The sequence below is a fragment of the Salmo salar genome, chromosome ssa10 (genome assembly GCF_905237065.1).
Source record: "Salmo salar chromosome ssa10, Ssal_v3.1, whole genome shotgun sequence".
Lineage (NCBI taxonomy): Eukaryota > Metazoa > Chordata > Actinopteri > Salmoniformes > Salmonidae > Salmo > Salmo salar.
Window position 1 is genome coordinate 75,771,414 of NC_059451.1, and position 19,011 is coordinate 75,790,424.

A 19,011-nucleotide genomic window follows, 5' to 3' on the forward strand; every position below is an offset into this window, starting at 1 on the left:
CAACGATAAATGTGAATCTGACCATCACCCCTGGTGAGACAAAACCACGACTCGTGAGTGATGAGCACTTTTTGCCAGTCCTGTCTGGTCCAGCGACGGTGGGTTTGTGCCCATAGGCAACGTTGTTGCCGGTGATGTCTTTTGCGGACCTGCCTTACAACAGGCCTACAAGCCTTCAGTCCAGCCTCTCTCAGCCTATTGCGGACAGTCTGAGCACTGATGGAGGGATTGTGCGTTCCTGGTGTAACTCGGGTAGTTGTTGTTGCCATCCTGTACCTGTCCCGCAGGTGTGATGTTCAGATGTACCGAACCTGTGCAGGTGTTGTTACACGTGGTCTGCCACTGCGAGTACGATCAGCTGTCCGTCCTGTCTCCTTGTAGCGCTGTCACCGCATGTGTGTGTGTGTGTCCAGTGTGGATGTGTGTGTCCTGTGTATGTCCAGTGTGTGTGTCATGTATGTGTGTGTCCTGTGTGTGTGTGTCCAGTGCGTGTGTGTGTGTCCTGTGTGTGTGTGTGTGTCCAGTGAGTGTTTCCACTGTGTGTGTGTCGTGTGTGTGTTTGTGTGTGTCACACACACACACACACACACACACACACACACACACACACACACACACACACACACACACACACACACACACACACTGGACACACTTTTACATACTTGAGTTTCTCCAGTCTGCAGTGGGGATTCCCCATTCCAGCAGAAAGCAGTCTGACTCCTGAATCCTTCAGGTCATTGTTACTCAGATCCAGCTCTCTCAGGTGTGAGCGATTTGACAACAGAGCTGAGACCAGAGATGCACAGCCTTCCTCTGTGACTAGACAGCCTGCAAAGAGTAAAATCATATTAAAACCACACTGCTATTCTTTTGGTGGGGAAAATATATATTCTTTCAACATTTTCAGATACATCAGTGTTCTGAAGCCTGCCATATATATTCATAACTGGTGTATCATTATTAACAATGACAAATGATTGAAGAATTGCTTGATGATAGAAACATGTATAGTACAAATATTTGAGTAGACTGACCAGACCAGTTTAAAAAGCAGTATCAGTCAAAAGACAGACAGTGAGGTATCAGATTTAGATTGTATTGAGTATACAGTCCACACCATGTCTATTTTGACAGTGAAGCTAACATTTTAAATGTGACTCTGTAGTCCAGCATTTTGGATTTCAGATCAAATGTTTCATATGAGGTGACAGTACATAATGTCACCTTTTATTTGATGGTATTTCCATACATATCTGTTTCATCGTTTACAAATGAAAGCACTTCATGTATCTAGTCCCCCTAATGAAGAAGTCACAAGTATGCTGACCAATTCACTTATAGTGTATTAAACCTGCACTAGGGGAACTTTTACCTCTCATGGCCACATGGTGCCATCTTTAATGTTAATGTTATTAATTTAATGTTAATGCACACAAAAGGTGCATAGCGCTGCTAATTGAATTTGTTGGTTGTTGGTTTTCAATATAAAACTTGACGAAATGATTTCAGTGTGTGTATCAGTACTTTTTGAACATTCCCAGCACATTTTAACAATACCACGATAATACTGATAACCGTGATAATTTTGGTCACTATAATCGTGATATGAAATGTTCATACCGTTTCATATCTTTTCCACCTTTTAGTTAGATGAGAGACGAAGAAGAAAAGGACTGAAAATGGCTGACGATCTGGTGTCGATAAAAATGCCCCCGCTCCTATTCGGACACATTGAGGCAATTTACAAGATTTGCCTGAAGTCAATAACAGCAAAGGAAGGAAATACATCAAATCTGGGCTCCCACCTCAGGGTACACCACCTTCTGACCTATGCACGTGCTGGGCCTGGGTCCTCATCACTCACATCACCAACCCCATCTACACAGTGGTGTGTATTCATGGATGCCAAGAGAAGCCAGGCTTCCCAAAAAAATTGACCAATATTTTTTTTCTTTTTTTTTTAGACATCAAATATTTTATCTTTTGTCTCTCTATGTTTCATCATTTTCCTTCAATTCGCAAGAGACTGAATGCATCTCACCGGAGAAAGCACCCGAGCGAGCAATACAGCACCCTCTCTCTACGTGTAGGCCATCTATTTCATACTGTCTGGCCCAAATGAGTATGACATTGTTGTCACCCGTAGCATTGAGAGTAATGCAAGGGAAGCACAAGCATTTGGCCTCCCTTGACGAAAAAAGTATTTAAAAAATTGCCAAAACTGAGCGAACTCAACTGTGAATGGTCCTGGTGCACCAAAAAAAAGTGTCAAGGGAATCCAGCTTGGATGTCAAATCAAATGTTATTTGTCACATGAGCCGAATACAACCTTACTTACAAGCCCTTAACAAACATTGCAGTTCATGAAATAGAGTTAAGTTGACAATTTTGGCGTCACTCCTATACAACAGCATTGAGAGCATACTGTGCGTCATTGATAGAAACAACTTGAATTGTTTCATCTCGTTGTGTTGTTGTCCGTTGTGTTGTTGTGACTAGCTAGGTAAAGTTGTCCCTTTCCTAAATTAGCCATGGATGGAGATATGGATTTTGACTTGTGGTTTTACTTAATTCTCCATACTGGCCAATGATTATAACGGCGATTCTGATCCAACCATTAATTCATACATTGTTGTGCCCCTGGCCTGAGAGGACGGAAGTTCAATATGTACTTTGATGTAAAAGACTAATGTTAACTAGCTAACATTGCCCATGAATGAAAGTTAGGCTAGCGAGCAAGCATTTTAGCCAGGTAGCCTATGACAACAAAAAATAAAAGCGTGTACTGTATGACAGAGTGATAGACCGTTTCGTCAACATGAAAGTGAGGAGGATGGCATTGGAATTTCTCTACAAGTAGGGTGAGTCAACATGTTTTTCTAATTGCACGCACACACGCACACAGAAATCAGAACCATGGACAGCCACATCATATTTAGCTTACGTTGATTGCAGGCCCGGCTGCCAGGGTGCAGGCCAGGCAGCAGGCTGTTAGCCAGCCTGACAGCTTAGTGGAGTCTTAGTGGGGTCTGCCACTAGCACAGTCAGTGTAGTCAGCTCAACTATCCCCAATGAGACCGTGTCTGTGCCTCGATCTAGGTTGGGCAAAACTAAACATGGCGGTGTTCGCTTTAGCAATCTCACTGGAATGAAGGCCTCCTCCATTCTTGTCATTATTGAAAGAGATTCTGATATCTCACATCTCAAAATAAAGCTACTTAACCTCCCTGGGCAACAGCCAGTGGAATCGCGTGGCGCGAAAAACAAATACCTAAAAAATGCTATAACTTCAATTTCTCAAACATATGACTATTTTACACCATTTTAAAGACAAGACTCTCGTTAATCTAACCACATTGTCCAATTTCAAAAAGGCTTTACAGCGAAAGCAAAACATTAGATTATGTCAGGAGAGTACCCTGCCAAAAATAATCACACAGCCATTTTCAAAGCAAGCATATATGTCACAAAAACCAAAACCACAGCTAAATGCAGCACTAACCTTTGATGATCTTCATCAGATGACACTCCTAGGACATTATGTTATACAATACATGCATGTTTTGTTCAATCAAGTTCATATTTATATCAAAAAACAGCTTTTTACATTAGCATGTGATGTTCAGAACTAGCATACCCACCGAAAACTTCCGGTGAATTTACTAAATTACTCATGATTAACGTTCACAAAATACATAACAATTATTTTAAGAATTATAGATACAGAACTCCTTTATGCAATCGCGGTGTCCGATTTTAAAATAGCTTTTCGGCGAAAGCACATTTTGCAATATTCTGAGTACACAGCCCGGCCATCACGGCTAGCTAATTTGACACCCACCAAGTTTGGCCCTCACCAAACTCAGATTTACTATAAGAAAAATTGGATTTCCTTTGCTGTACTTCGTCAGAATGCACTCCCAGGACTTCTACTTCAACAACAAATGTTGTTTTGGTTCCAAATAATCCATAGTTATATTCAAATAGCTCCGTTTTGTTTGTGCGTTCAGGTCAGTATCCGAAGGGTGACGTGCGAGCGCATTTCGTGACAAAAAAAATCGAAATATTCCATTACCGTACTTCGAAGCATGTCAAACGCTGTTTAAAATCAATTTTTATGCTATTTTTCTCGTAAAATAGCGATAATATTCCAACCGGGCGACGTTGTATTCATTCAAAGAGAGAAAGAAAAACATGGAGAATTCACATGAACGCGCATCTCCAGTGTCATTGTTCTCAGCCTGACCACTCACAAAATCTCCTGCTGTTTTTCGCCCGGAGACTGGAGAGACGTCATTCCCCTTTCTGGCGCCTTCTGAGAGCCAATGGAAGCCTTAGAAAATGTCACGTTACAGCAGAGATGCTGTATTTTCGATAGAGATGCCACAGAAGGAGAACAAATTGTCAGACAGGGCACTTCCTGTATGGAATCTTCTCAGGTTTTGGCCTGCCATATGAGTTCTGTTATACTCACAGACACCATTCAAACAGTTTTAGAAACTTTAGAGTGTTTTCTATCCAAATCTACTAATTATATGCATATTCTCGTTTCTGGGCAAGAGTAGTAACCAGTTTAAATCGGGTACGTTTTTTATCTGGCCGTGCAAATACTGCCCCCTAGCCCCAACAGGTTTTAATGTTAGATTCCTCACTTCCAAGGCAGTTATAGTCAATGAACTAATCACTGATAATAATCTTGATGTGATTGGCCTGACTGAAACATGGCTTAAGCCTGATGAATTTACTGTGTTAAATGAGGCCTCTCCTCCTGGTTACACTAGTGACCATTTCCCCCACGCATCCCGCAAAGGTGGGATTTCCGATAGCAAATTTCAATTTACAAAAAAAATTACCGTGTTTTCGTCTTTTGAGCTTCTAATCATGAAATCTATGCAACCTACTCAATCCCTTTTTATAGTTACTGTTTACCGGCCTCCTGGGCCATATACAGCGTTCCTCACTGAGTTCCCTGAATTCCTATCGGACCTTGTAGTCATGGCAGATAATATTCACATTTTATGTGACTTTAATATTCATATGGAAAAGTCCAAATACCCACTCCAAAAGGCTTTCGGAGCCATCATCGACTCAGTGGGTTTGGTCCAACATGTCTCCAGACCTACTCACTGCCACAGTCATACTCGGGACCTAGTTTTGTCCCGTGGAATAAATATTGTAAATCTTGATGTTTTTCCTCAAATCCTGGACTATCGGACCACCATTTTATTACGTTTGGAATCGCAACAAATAATCTGCTCAGACCCAAACCAAGGATCATCAAAAGCAGTGCTATAAATTCTTGGACAACCCAAAGATTCTTAGATGCCCTTCTAGACTCCCTCCACCTACCCAAGGATGTCAGAGTACAAAAATCAGTTAACCACCTAACTGAGAAACTAAATGTAACCTTGCGTAATACCCTAGATGCAGTCGCACCCCTAAAAACAAAAAACATTTAGTCATAAGAAACTAGCTCCCTGGTATACAGAAAATGCCCAAGCTCTGAAGCAAATTGGACCGGAAATAGCGCAACACCAAACTGGAAGTCTTCCGACTAGCTTGGAAAGACAGTACAGTGCCGTATTGAAGAGCCCTCACCGCTGCTCCATTTTTCCAACTTAATTGAGGAGAATAAGAAAATTCCCAAATGTATTTTTGATACTGTCGCAAAGCTAACTAAGAAGCAGCATTCCCCAAGAGAGGATGGTTTTCACTTCAGCGGTGATAAATCCATGAACTTCTTTGACGAAAATATCATGATCATTAGAAAGCAAATTACTGACTCCTCTTTAAATCTGCGTATTTCTCCAAAGCTCAGTTGTCCTGTGTCTGCACAACATTGCCAGGACCTAGCATCAAGGGTGACACTCAAGTTTTTTAATTCTATATCTTTTGACACATTCATGAAAATAGTAATGGCCTCTAAACCCTCAACCTGCATACTGGACCCAATTCCAACGAAACTACTGAAAGAGCTGCTTCCTTTGCTTGGCGCTCCTATGTTGAACATAATAAATGGCTCTCTATCCACCAGATGTGTACCAAATTCACTAAAAGTGGCAGTAATAAAGCCTGTCTTGAAAAAGCCAAACCTTGACCAAGAAAATATAAAAAACTATCGGCCTATATCGAATCTCCCATTCCGCTCAATTTCTTTGGGAAAAAGCTGTTGTACAACAACTTACTGCCTTCCTGAAGACAAACAATGTATACGAAATGCTTCAGTCTGGTTTTAGAACCCATCATAGCACTGAGACTGCACTCGTGAAGGTGGTAAATTACCTTTTAATGGTGTCAGACCAAGGCTCTGCATCTGTCCTCGTGCTCCGAGACCTTAGTGCTGCTTTGACACCATTGATCACCACATTCTTTTGGAGAGATTGGTCTACAAGGACAAGTTCTGGCCTGGTTTAGATCTTATCTGTCGGAAAGATATCAGTTTGTCTCTGTGGATGGTTTGTCCTCTGACAAATCAACTGTAAGTTTCGGTGTTCCTCAAGGTTCCGTTTTAGGACCACTATTGTTTTCACTATATATTTTACCTCTTGGTGATGTCATTCGGAAACATAATGTTAACTTTCACTGCTATGCGGACGATACGCAGCTGTACATTTTAATGAAACATGGTGAAGCCCCAAAACTGCCCTCCCTGGAAGCCTGTGTTTCAGACAAGGAAGTTGATGGCGGCAAATGTTTTACTTTTAAACTCGGACAAAACAGAGATGCTAGATCTAAGTCCCAAGAAACAAAAAATATTCTGTTGGATCTGAACAATTAATCTTGATGGTTGTACAGTCGTCTCAAATAAAACTGTGAAGGACCTCGGCGTTACTCTGGACCCTGAACATATCAAGATTGTTACAAGGACAGCTTTTTTCTATCTTTGTAACATTGGCAAAATCAGAAACTTTCTGTCCAAAAATGATGCAGAAAAGTTAATCCATGCTTTTGTCACTTCTAGATTAGACTACTGCAATGCTCTACTTTCCGGCTACCGGATAAAGCACTAAATAAACTTCAGTTAGTGCTAAACACGGCTGCTAGAATCTTGACTAGAACCCCAAAATTTGATCATATTACTCCAGTGCTAGCCTCCCTACACTGGCTTCCTGTTAAGGCTAGGGCTGATTTCAAGGTTTTACTGCTAACCTACAAAGCATTACATGGGCTTGCTCCTACCTATCTCTCCGATTTGGTCCTGCCGTACATACCTACACGTGCACTACAGTCACAAGACACAGGCCTCCTTATTGTTCCTAGAATTTCTAAGCAAACAGCTGGAGGCAGGGCTTTCTCGTATAGAGCTCCATTATTATGGAATGGTCTGCCTATCCATGTGAGAGACGCAAACTCGGTCTCAGTCTTTATTGAAGACTCATCTCTTCAGTAGGTCCTATGATTGAGTGTAGTCTGGCCCAGGGGTGTGAAGGTGAACGCAAAGGCACTGGAGCGACGAACCACCCTTGCTGTTTCTGCCTGGCCGGTTCCCCTCTCTCCACCGGGATTCTCTGCCTCTAAACCTATTATGGGGGCTGAGTCACTGGCTTACTGGTGCTCTTCCATCCCGTCCCTAGGAGGGGTGCGTCACTTGAGTGGGATGAGTCACTGACGTGATCTTCCTGTCCAGGTTTGGCGACGCCCTCGGGTTCATGCCGTGGGGGAGATCTTCATGGGCTATACTCGAGAATCCGGATTGGGACATCTCCCATAGGCCTACTTTTTCGGAGACGTGAAAATGCCCCTCTCCTCTACAATATCAATCTAAAGTATAACATTTTTCCATAAACAGCCATGTAGTTGCTTTGATCGGACCGAGCTCTTATCGCCATAACCCAAACCATTAAGACACCATCAAGTCAGCATGGCGTTGGTCCATGGCACCTGACGCAGACTCTCAGCCAAGCATGGCTTCACTCAAACGAGTTCGGCTAGAGTCCTGGTGCTTGCTGGGATTACAATTTATGTTTACTTTGTGTCAAATTAACACATTGTTTTCTTTTGTTTTACTTATATAACAACAGTACAACCTTGTTTACCATCATCTACTGAAATTGTATCGGTTTGCATCAGTTTCAATGCGTGACTTTTAATTTGAAGGCGAACCGTCGATTCCGCTATTGTTGTCCACAGCACACTGGTCTATGAAACACTGACAGGTGAGAAAGGGCGACCGACGGACTAACAACACCGTCAATGAAACTTTGTTGCTGATTTCGTTATGGGTAAGAAACTTTCTGACCGGTTCTTATTTATTTAACCTCATAGTTCTAAGATCAACAGTCGCAGTCCTGTGCAATTTCTCGTGGCACCAAAAATATATTGGTTTAATTCGATATCAGGCTCTCATTCTGCGCTCATAGAGAACATGATATTTCACAACGTGTCTTCCCCTGACCACATTTAAAGTTTTTGATAGAATTCTATAATTTAGCCTAGCATAACCTACTGTTATAGTCTTTCTTATTAATATGTACCATTGCCTCATTTTACTCTTGTGTTAGCCACCACTACGACTAAAACTGGCTACTTTTGTCTGCTTTACAATATTTCAACAATGTAACGTTACACTGTAACAACGTTCTTCGATCATGCTTAGCTGGTGACGGCGCAACATCGTATAACGAAATGATGTTTGTACATGTATTTCTACAAACCCTCATCCAAACGTCTTGCACTTGAACGTTCGAATTTTTACATTTCATTTTGCAGTGATATGTGGCGATGCAATCTGCCCAGCAGCTACATAACTCAGTCTCTGTTGGCCCATTTAAAAACACCTAATGACCATTAACAAAGACAGTACAACCTAAAGGACCAAACAACATGTACCATACTGCCTCTCTGTCATTAATATTTATAAGCTTTTTGACCTCCTGTTCAGGGAGTGGTTCTTAGTGTGTTGCACCCAATGGTATACATTTACACTAGATCACAAAAAGGGGTGCTGTTTTGAAGCCTACGCGCCTCCATCTTGGCACAACCTACCATAACATTTACATTTACATTTAAGTCATTTAGCAGACGCTCTTATCCAGAGCGACTTACAAATTCATAAGAAGAAAAAGCCCATCAATTCACTAACTTTGTACATTGTAACGCAAAATATGCTGATTTCAAATCTGATTGCCGCCTAAACTTTATTCATTCACTTAATCGGTCTCTCTCACGTCTCTGCCAAAGATAATCTATTTCCTCAGCGAACTGTCTGTGAATAGGACTTCCATAGGCCACCTCGTGAATGACCACATTACTGGTTAGAGATAGTGTGCACTTTTGTAAAATAAGCTACTTTTATGCAGATGTTGTTGATCAGTACAATAAATCAAGCTCAATAACTCAAAGCATGCACACACACCTATTGAATATGCATTCAACTGTATTATGAATAGGCCTAGGCTTGATTTACCCAGTTTATCAATAGAGATTTACCCAGTTTATCAATAGAGATTTACCATTCAAATAAATTATCACTATGTTACCAAAGTAAAATTGATTGTATAAGTTATTCATTAATTCAAACATGGCTGTCACTGAAAAATGTTGATGTGTAAAATTGAATGATATTGAACTCAAAATATTCCCAACTATTAAACAGAGCAGAGTTTCTCTCTGGCTCAAGTGCCATTCTGTGATTTTGGTTAATATGCCTTCTGTTTTGCCGTAGTATCGTGATGGTATTGAAAATCGTGATACTAAACCTGGTATCGAAGTAAACATTTTGGTAATGTGACAACACTATGCCACATAAGACCTTTAACCTTTACATCTTCCATGATAAAGTAATTGGATTTGTGAGGGACTGTAAAAAAAAAAAAAAAAGTTGCACTATGCTCCCTTTCCTCCTCATCAACAACTTGTTGCCAGGACTGAATATAGGGTAAATCCATTTGAATTCAACCACTTTTTGTCAGCATTCATTTTGATTTAAACAAAACTTTCCATACATGTTTGCTCATGGAAGAAGCGGTCAGAAATGTACTTTTTGGACCAGAATGCCAAAACATTCAGTGTATACAGGTGCTCAAAGTTGACCCATTTTGCATACCATACCATGTGACATTCATGTCTTCATCACTGGAAAAGATAAACAGTTGATTGATTATCATTTAAAAGCTTAAAGTGTTCTCAAACAATTTTATTTATTTAAAAAAATATTTGAATAAACAATTTTAAACCTTTAAACCTTTAACATCAATTATCTAAACACACATAGTTTCATATTCACATACAGTTAATTCAGAAAGATACTGCCGCCACCGTGCTTTTCTTCCAGACGTGACGCTTGGCATTCAGGCCAAAGAGTTCAATCTTGGTTTTATCAGACCAGAGAATCTTGTTTCTCATGGTCTGAGAGTCTTTGGGTGCCCTTTGGCAAACTCTGTGTGCCATTACTGAGGAGTGGCTTCCGTCTGGCCACTCTACCATAAAGGCCTGATTGGTGGAGTGCTGCAGAGATAGTTGTCCAGAGAAGGTTCATCCATCTCCACAAAGGAACTATGGAGCTCTGTCAGTGACCATCGGGTCAATGATTTCTCAGTTTGTCCGGACTGCCAGCTCTAGAAAGAGTTTTGGTGGTTCCAACTTCTTCCATTTTTAAGAATGATGGAGGCCACTATGTTCTTGGAGACCTTCAATGCTGCAGACATTTTTGGTACCCTTCCCCAGCTCTGTGCCTCGACACAATCCTGTCTCGGAGCTCTGTTGACAATTCCTTCGACCTCATGGCTCGGTTTTTGCTCTGACATGCACTTTCAACTGTTGGACCTTATATAGACAGGTGTATGCCTTTCTAAATCATGTCCAATTTAATTGAATATACCACAGGTAAACTCCAATCAAGTTGTAGAAACAACTCAAGGATGATCAATGGAAACAGGATGCACTTGAGCCCAATTTCCAGTCTCAAAGCAAAGGGTCTGAATACTTATGTAAATATTGGAATTTCAGATTTTTATTATACATGGTAAACATTTCTTAAATCCTGTTTTCGCTTTGTCGTTATGGGGTACTGTGTAAAGATTGATTTGTTTTATTTAATCCATTTTAGAATAAGGCTGTAACGTAACAATGTGGAAAAAGTCAAGGGGTCTGAATACTTTCCGAAGGCACTGTATGTTGTAGCGTAGACCCTATTTCATATCATCTGAGGCTTTTGTGTTGTGCCCGACTTTATTTGAGACACAACATGCTCTTGAATACAGGGTGGGTTTCATTTCAATCGTATAAATATAATTAATAGAATGGACCTATCCTTTCAGACCAATTTTTATTGACACTTTTACCACACAGATGACTTCAGGTCCACCCACCATTGAACGTCAACTTAAATGGTCATGTCTATTCTATTATCCATATTTCTATGATTTCCCTAGGAGGGGTGCGTCACTTGAGTGGGATGAGTCACTGACGTGATCTTCCTGTCCAGGTTTGGCGACGCCCTCGGGTTCATGCCGTGGGGGAGATCTTCATGGGCTATACTCGAGAATCCGGATTGGGACATCTCCCAATTGGTTTCCAATTGAGTTTGACAGTATAATTTAAAACAGATATTTCCATTCAAGTCAACGTTCTCTGATGTGTGGACACCCAACCATCTTTGTGGTAGCATTTGAAAGTAGAAATGTCAATTTCTTCCCAATTTTAGTACATTTATCAGTCAAAATATGACACCCACTGTGCATTCAAGAGCGGGCACAACACAAAAACCTTAGATTATGTAAAATAGGGTCTAAGCTACAACATATGGAAAAAATCGGAGTTTAAGCAGTTTTTGATAATTGTTGTTAAAAGTTTAAAAAAACTAAAAACAATTTTGAATTATTAAAAAAAAGTATTTTTCTTCCAGAAATTATAAAATAGTTTGACAACCCTGTTTGTAAGCTTTTAAATGATATCAAACTCAACCCTTTATCTTTTCCAGTGATGGTATGGCGGGGTATGGAAAATGGGTCAACTTTGAGTATCTTTACCTCTTGAATGTTTTGGCAATCACGTCCAGAAAGTTACTTTCTGAGTACTTCTATAATGGGCAAATATCTATAGAATGTATCATTCAAATCAAAAGGGCTGCTGTCAAAAAATGATGGAATTAAAATGGATTTACCCTATAGGCTTAGAAGATTTTAGTCTTCTCATTGATCTGTTTACTTTGCCTCTGTGCACAGACACAGACATCACACCTTTCTGCTCATGGTTTTCTCTCAATCGGTAGGGCTTAGCTTCATATGTCAAACCCCTTAACTCAGAAAAGATTAATGGTTAACCTTAGTCAATTCTTAGACTTTAGCATCTATTCATGACGTTATCTTCTGGCTGGGGGAGTTTTGTTAAAGGGCAACTGCACTTCCTGATTTGGCCTTGTTTTTCATCAATGCTCTTTAAGAAATCCTTGCAGCTATGACAAAAGTCAAACGAGATTTGTCTTGAGGGTGTGGTTTGATGTGGGTGTTTCTTGGGTGTGTCTTTGTCATTCAATCACAACAAACGAGACCAGTAGTGAGTACAGCGAGGTAAGCTAAGCGAGCTTTGCTATGGAGAGAATGACGTTTTGAAGTTGAGGACTTCCCCCTTCCAGACTGATTCGCCATCTCAAGATGGTCAGCTAATTCAGTTCTTGGTGATAATGTAGCTGCAGCTGGCTATACTATTTGGCTATTATTTCTTTGTCAAATTAGTTCTGGTAAGATTGCAAGAGACAGTGTCTGGAATGTGTTTCATAAGACACTCGTTCTACAACACCTTGCTACCAAAGTAGCATGCAACTTAGTTTCAACGTTTCATCATGTCGTGGAAATGGTAACTACTGGGAGCTGAATGCCCGGTCTTGAGTCGGCTCAGCTGTCCTACAACACAATATTCTATAACTGGCAAATTTTGTCTCTCATTATATCTGCTGTTAGATCTTTCCCGTGGGACAAATCCCAGAACTACTAATATCCCTACAACAAGTGTAGGCTACATGTGGACATTGCACAAACATCGCCCAGCTTGAGTGTAGATACATTTATCAACTAAAAATCGACGAGTGTGTTTGTTACGAAGACAAAACATTTTTATGCTGTAAATATCATATTGATGTGCTTATAAAGACAGTATGCCTAGACGTATCTAGCAAATACAAATAACTTATGTGTAGAGTACAACTTCAGCTGTCTAACCAGAACTAGAATGGCATTCTACTTGTCTGTTTGGCCAAATCTAAGTATTTGCCTGTGTAAAGGTGTCCACATGCTTCCCAGCCGAAACAGTTCGGAGGAGTTTGTGTATATATTATGCTGACATTTTGACGTTTTTGTTCGTGTTGGTCTTCAGTAAGGTTTTTTTTGGCTGTTTGGGCACACAATATTTTTTCTTGAGGCAAGCCGAAGTTCGGAGCCGAAGTCTACGCCCCTTCATCTGTGATTGGTCAACAGTAGGGATTCTTCAATAAAGTCTTTGAAAAAATGTGCACAAAAACAAGTCGTCTCTCGTTAAATGACATTGAGAAATACTGCACCAAACATCCTAGTTAGATGTAAAATTGCAAGACTAAGATCTCGTCAAAATTAATGACAGATTTCTTGAGTTATCTTAGATTAATTCTTACTTTTGAGGAAGTGTATACTAGCTACGGCATCTCAAAATGGACAAACAGTACTATTGTCGCTTTTTTTCTCATTTTTCAAGCGAAGGTCTTGTAAGGGAGTATGTGAGGACACTCCTTCCTTTCGGCTAGCCGAGTTCGGCTAGGCACCAGCCAAACTGAAGCATGCTGAGGCCTTAACCACACGCTGATATGCACAGCTCTCTGGGTGAGATACTGTCTTCAAGTCTCCAGTGGTTGATGAAGTCCCTTCCATCTATGTAATGTATTACAGGTTATGGACAGGTGCATTCAGGTGGCAATAGGGCTGGAGTGCATGACACTCCATCCTGGATATGACTGAGTTTGCCTCAACCCATGGGTCCAGCAGGCAGAGTTCAATAACTACAGGCAGATGTGAGATGCAAGAGGATGACATTCTTCTAATACCACTCCGTAGGCTGTCTAATTCAAAGCTTCCGTCAGAAGGAAGCTTTGAATAGGTCCGTAACCTACAGAGTAATATGAGAAGAGTGTCATTGCTGAACTTATGCAGATATTCTAAACAAAGTGTTTTGATAACTTTCAAGTGTAACAGTTTCATGTAGAATAAACCATATTCTGCTAATATAACAATGTGCCAATATTATACCGTCCGGTACGGTGTCACGTATGAGAAAGAAGTTCCCTGACATGTTTGATAGTACCGTTCGACTCAATAATAACAAAAGACGATACAAAGTAATAGATGTCTTGTATAATTTTAATGCTGAGTGTAAGGTCTCTCCCGATTCCGACATCAGTATCAACCTGTTTCAGGACTCCATTTCAAAAGCGTCTCTTCTGCCCATCTGTTGAAAAACAAGGAAAGGTTGATGAGTGACACGTATCAAAAAGGGTGATATTATTAAACACTTGTGATGTACTGTCTCATTAGCAATCACCTTTTGTCCCTTCTGAGGTGCTTTTCCAATGCCGGATGGGCATGGTAGCGTAGATCAGCTCCAGGCCCCTCATCACAGATACTGGTCATGAAGGAGCCTGACTTTGGAACGAATAATACTTAGAAAAATAGATTCTAGATGAAAAGGGATCAAAGTTAAGGTAGAAGAAATGGACATTCTTCCTGCCCACCATTTTGACTATTTTGTCATCGTTTTAGAATTGTCTAATCATGTGGAGAAGTGATGGGAGTCAAGTTTATTCTACGGTAAGTGTCTCATTACTGATTTGAGTAGAGGGTTTTATTTCTCCTGTAGGAAATTGATAGGAATGAAATCATGCTGTGTGCCCAGTACTCTTGCCGAATTGAATGACTGTATGTGGATGACTATGCCGTTCATACCACCCTCCTCATGCATGTGCTAGAATGCAATGTCATGTGGAATGCACATGTAAGCATTATATTGCTGCACAGGAATCTTTAAATTGGCATTTAGAATTGGTCATATTGATATAGATTTATCATTTTCCGATATTTTTTATTAATGATGATGGGTTTGGATTTCTGAGCTTTAACTATTATTAATCATTAGATATAAAAAAAGACGAGGGGTCCCATAATGAAGCTGGGGGGCTGAGTGCAGGGAAAACGGTCACATGTGGCAGTACTTATAAGGGGAGGAACTGTTTTAAGGCCCATATCACTTAGCTCCCTGTCTAGCAATAATGATGCAATGTTTAGCACTAATGATGCAATGTTTAGCGCTAACTCGGAGACTGCACCCGAAGTGGGTTATGTACACTACCACAGGTGGAACCATGTCTTTGTCTGTTCAGCTGTTCAATCCTCTGGGAAGAATAAACTTGGTTTGAGCTTTCATAGTGTCTGAGTATTTACTCGGATAATTAGAACCTAACAATGACAATATAATGCTTTATGGAGACACATCCTGGTCAGTGAGTTGGCAGTACAATATTTTATTCTAATCACCTGTGTCTTTCTTCCTTTTTTGTCACTACAGGGATGCCATACGCCATGTTAAGATAAAGACGACTGTGTTTAACATGCTTAAGCGGTTGGACAAAATCCGGTTCCGGGGCCAACGGACAGATGTGTTTCTGGATCTGGGCGACTCGCCCAACACATCTGACACTGAATGTAGCGAAGACATTCTGATGAAGCCTCGGCCCTCACTTGAAATGAAAGACACTGAAGAACTGCAAGACCCTGTAAGTGATTATCAGTATGAATATAACCACAGAAATGGCATCTCTTCAGACTCTTTCACGTCACTAATTCTCACTGAAACAAAACAGATATTTGCTTCCTAATTTAGTTTGGAATCTTCCAGATCACTTTGTTAAGTCTACTCACTCGCCATGCCAAGGTGCCGCTTCCATTTTCGGCGGGGTTTTGGCCAAAATGTCCCCCCTTTGATACATGGCGTTCATGTTTATTCAACCCCCTTCCTGTTGATGTAGTTCACTCAAGCAAGGATGGAGAGAAAGACTTAACAACCGCTGTCTGCATCACTGCAGGCAGAGCTTAGTCAAACTAGACATGTGCCAAGGCCTACCGCCAACTCAACATCCCTGAGCACATTAGAAGAACGACTATATTTTCCATCTTACTATTTCATTTGTCTGAATATTTCGGTGCCTTGATGTTCATATTTTTGTGGAGAGAGGTTGATAAAACTGCTTGTTCTTTGAAGATGTACTCAGAGGAAAAAGTTGAATGCATGTTTTCCCCATTTAACACAGATCTGAGTTATTTGATAACATCATCCCACACTGGGTCAAATTGATTGCGTTCTTCATGAAGTGTCCAAAAAAAGCGCAAAGTTGTTGACAGACACACACAAAAGACGTGCAAACTTGGCACTGGTGCAAATGCTCAGCTAGCCGATCTAGTTCCTAAATATCAAGACCCAACATGCACGTTGAGTTTATATAAGAGAAGACAGTTGGAAATGTTGATCCTTTTAGGATCGCTGTGTCTCAAACAAACTTTGACCTGGAACGCCTATATGCAGTGGAATTAGGGCTTAAACACAGCCCCTCTAATGTCTAACCACACACGTCTTGGTTCTGGGAAACTGGGCTTCAGCCAGTTCAGTACTGTACAGTGACACATTTTGTTTGTGTCTTGGGCTTGTTCTCATGGAAACAGGAACAGTGTGGTTCTTCTCACTCTGGTTATTTATCAGAACCTTGACACCTTTGTCGTTATGTTGTTATCGATTTATGAACTCATGTCAAATAGCCATTCCAGATGTATTTAACCCCGTAGCAGGCCTGGCTGTCATTACTTAACACTTTTTTTTGATGCACTTCAGCTCTTTTATGGGGTACATCTAATTAACGTTGAGGTCTAATTTACACAGATGGAATACATTGATGTACATTACATTTGTCAGCTAGTAGACCTAGTCAAATGCGTCACTGCTTCTCTGGGTAAATGGCGCGAAGAGGGACAGTGTAAAATGTCCTTCTATTATTCTCATCATTTTACAGAGCATACAAGCATCGCTATTGCAATCTGCTATTTCACTGATTTCTCTCCTTCTGACACAAGCGGTCTTTCCTCCTGCTGAGAGGATGTGAAATTAAATCATCTTTCCCTCTCCCAGCTCTGTTGTCTGAGTAGTGTAGTACAAGTTGGCACTAGTGGCTATCTCACTGTGGCAATCCTCTCTCTCTCTCACTCTCACACACTCACTTTCTCAGTTTTTCCTCCTTGCGCACTCTCACCATCTCAATCTCCTTTTGTTTCTCTCTCTTTGTCAAAATCTTTTTTCCTTTATCAGTGTTTTGGGTCATGGTACAAGGCATACCGGATTATACTGCTGTTTTTGAGCCAGGCTTGATGGTGCAGGGAGAAACTGTTGGGTGAAATGAAGTCTTCTGCAGTCAGCTTGCCTCCATTTTTATGTTTGTTTGGGTGTTTGTGTGTGTTGCTTTGCAATATCAGAATTTTGAGGTTCTGTGTGCAGGTGTTTTGAGCCAGAGGCTACGATAGCTCACATCGGCAAGGTTGTTCTTCTTTACTCACCCCTGCAATTTCTTGTGTGTTTGCCCACATCCAGGCTGGTCCAGGGACACTTACTATGCCTGCTGCAGCCACCCAGGACTACCAGAGGGCTGAGACAGATCGACTCAACGACTTGAAAGGCCACCTGGAAATTGCCTTACTGGAAAAGCATTTTCTACGTGAGTACTGCACTGTGTACTGCACTTTATTTTTCAACCTAGGTGATAATTTGTCAGACCTCTAGCCGGAAGTCTTTGATTTGCAAAAAGGGATATCTTCACACATTTTGTTGTTTGATTGCCAATCTTCACAGAAGCTTTGGATATCTGTCTTTCCTGTCCAGGTGTCTGTTGGGGCATTTTCACACATGCAGTAACAGTCAAAGGTTTACACACACCTACTTATTCAAGGGTTTTTCTTTATTTTCACTATTTTCTACAGTGTAGAATAATAGTGAAGACATCAAAACTATGAAATAACACACATGGAATCATTTAGTAACCAAAAAAGTTTTAAAGAAATCAAAATATATTTTATATTTGAGATTCTTCAAAGTAGTCACACTTTGCCTTCATGATGGCTTTGCACACTCTTGGCATTCTCTCAACCAGCTTCATGAGGTAGTCACCTGGAATTAATTTGAATTAACAGGTGTGCCTTGTTAAAAGTTCATTTGGAATTACTTTCCTTAATGCGTTTAAGCCAATTAGTTGTGTTGTGACAAGGTAGGGGTGGTATACAGAAGATAGCCCTATTTAGTAAAAGACCAAGTCCATATTATGGCATGAACAGCTCAAATAAGCAAAGAGAAACAGTCCATCATTACTGGCTCATATAACCCTCTGGCAACGTTAAGTGTTAGCCTCTTATTACCCTAGCTAGGTCAGTGATCGTACATAGTATCTGTGAGTGACTATATCACTACTAAATGATGATTACGTTTGGGCCGTTATTGTCATCATAATCGGGCATGTATCGATACATTTCGTACATTGAGGAGATCAAAGTACAGAAGAGGTGTGTGTTGGTGGCCTTCATTTCACATCAGTCCTTCATCTGGGATGCAGGATGTGTGTGTCAGCAGTATGTGTCTCACTGCACAGCCTATTGACCTCTGTCTAGCACCAAAGGGTACTATGGGAACGATCACAATCTCCAAATGTACTTTTGCTGCTCCGCTAAAGCACACGTGTAGTGACTCTAGGGAGAAGGGGGAAAAAAAGGTGCGATTCCAGATTTCCTTGTTGTCACAGTTGGTATTGAAGTTGATAATCCAATGACAATGACTGGGAGAGCATTGTACATTTGCAATGTGAATGTTGTTTGTCTGCCCTGATTTGAATCCTGGTCTGTAACTTGTAAGGGGCGGGAGAATGTTTTATCATGAGCCTTCAGGGAGCTGGTAAATTGAGTAAATTATCCAGCTTTGTCCTTTTTTTAATTCTGCTTTGAGTCAGTAAGACCTGCAGCT

The 19,011-nt window shown here is 40.8% G+C and overlaps 1 protein-coding gene across 3 annotated transcripts in view; it reads left to right on the forward strand.

The window, feature by feature from the left end:
* The first annotated feature begins 7,921 nt into the window (after nucleotides 1-7,921).
* The window catches only part of LOC106561039 (GRAM domain-containing protein 4), a 44,859-nt gene continuing 33,769 nt past the window's right edge, over nucleotides 7,922-19,011 (forward strand). For 2 of the 3 annotated variants that reach the window (XM_014124608.2, XM_045688103.1), the window contains exons 1-3: nucleotides 7,922-8,225; nucleotides 15,529-15,736; nucleotides 17,596-17,719. In XM_014124608.2, coding sequence (XP_013980083.1) covers nucleotides 15,572-15,736; nucleotides 17,596-17,719 — 289 coding nt within the window. In that variant the 5' untranslated portion in view covers nucleotides 7,922-8,225; nucleotides 15,529-15,571. Of the gene's footprint in view, nucleotides 8,226-13,513; nucleotides 13,794-15,528; nucleotides 15,737-17,595; nucleotides 17,720-19,011 lie in introns of those variants that run through there. The other variant, XM_045688102.1, reaches the window with a different exon arrangement.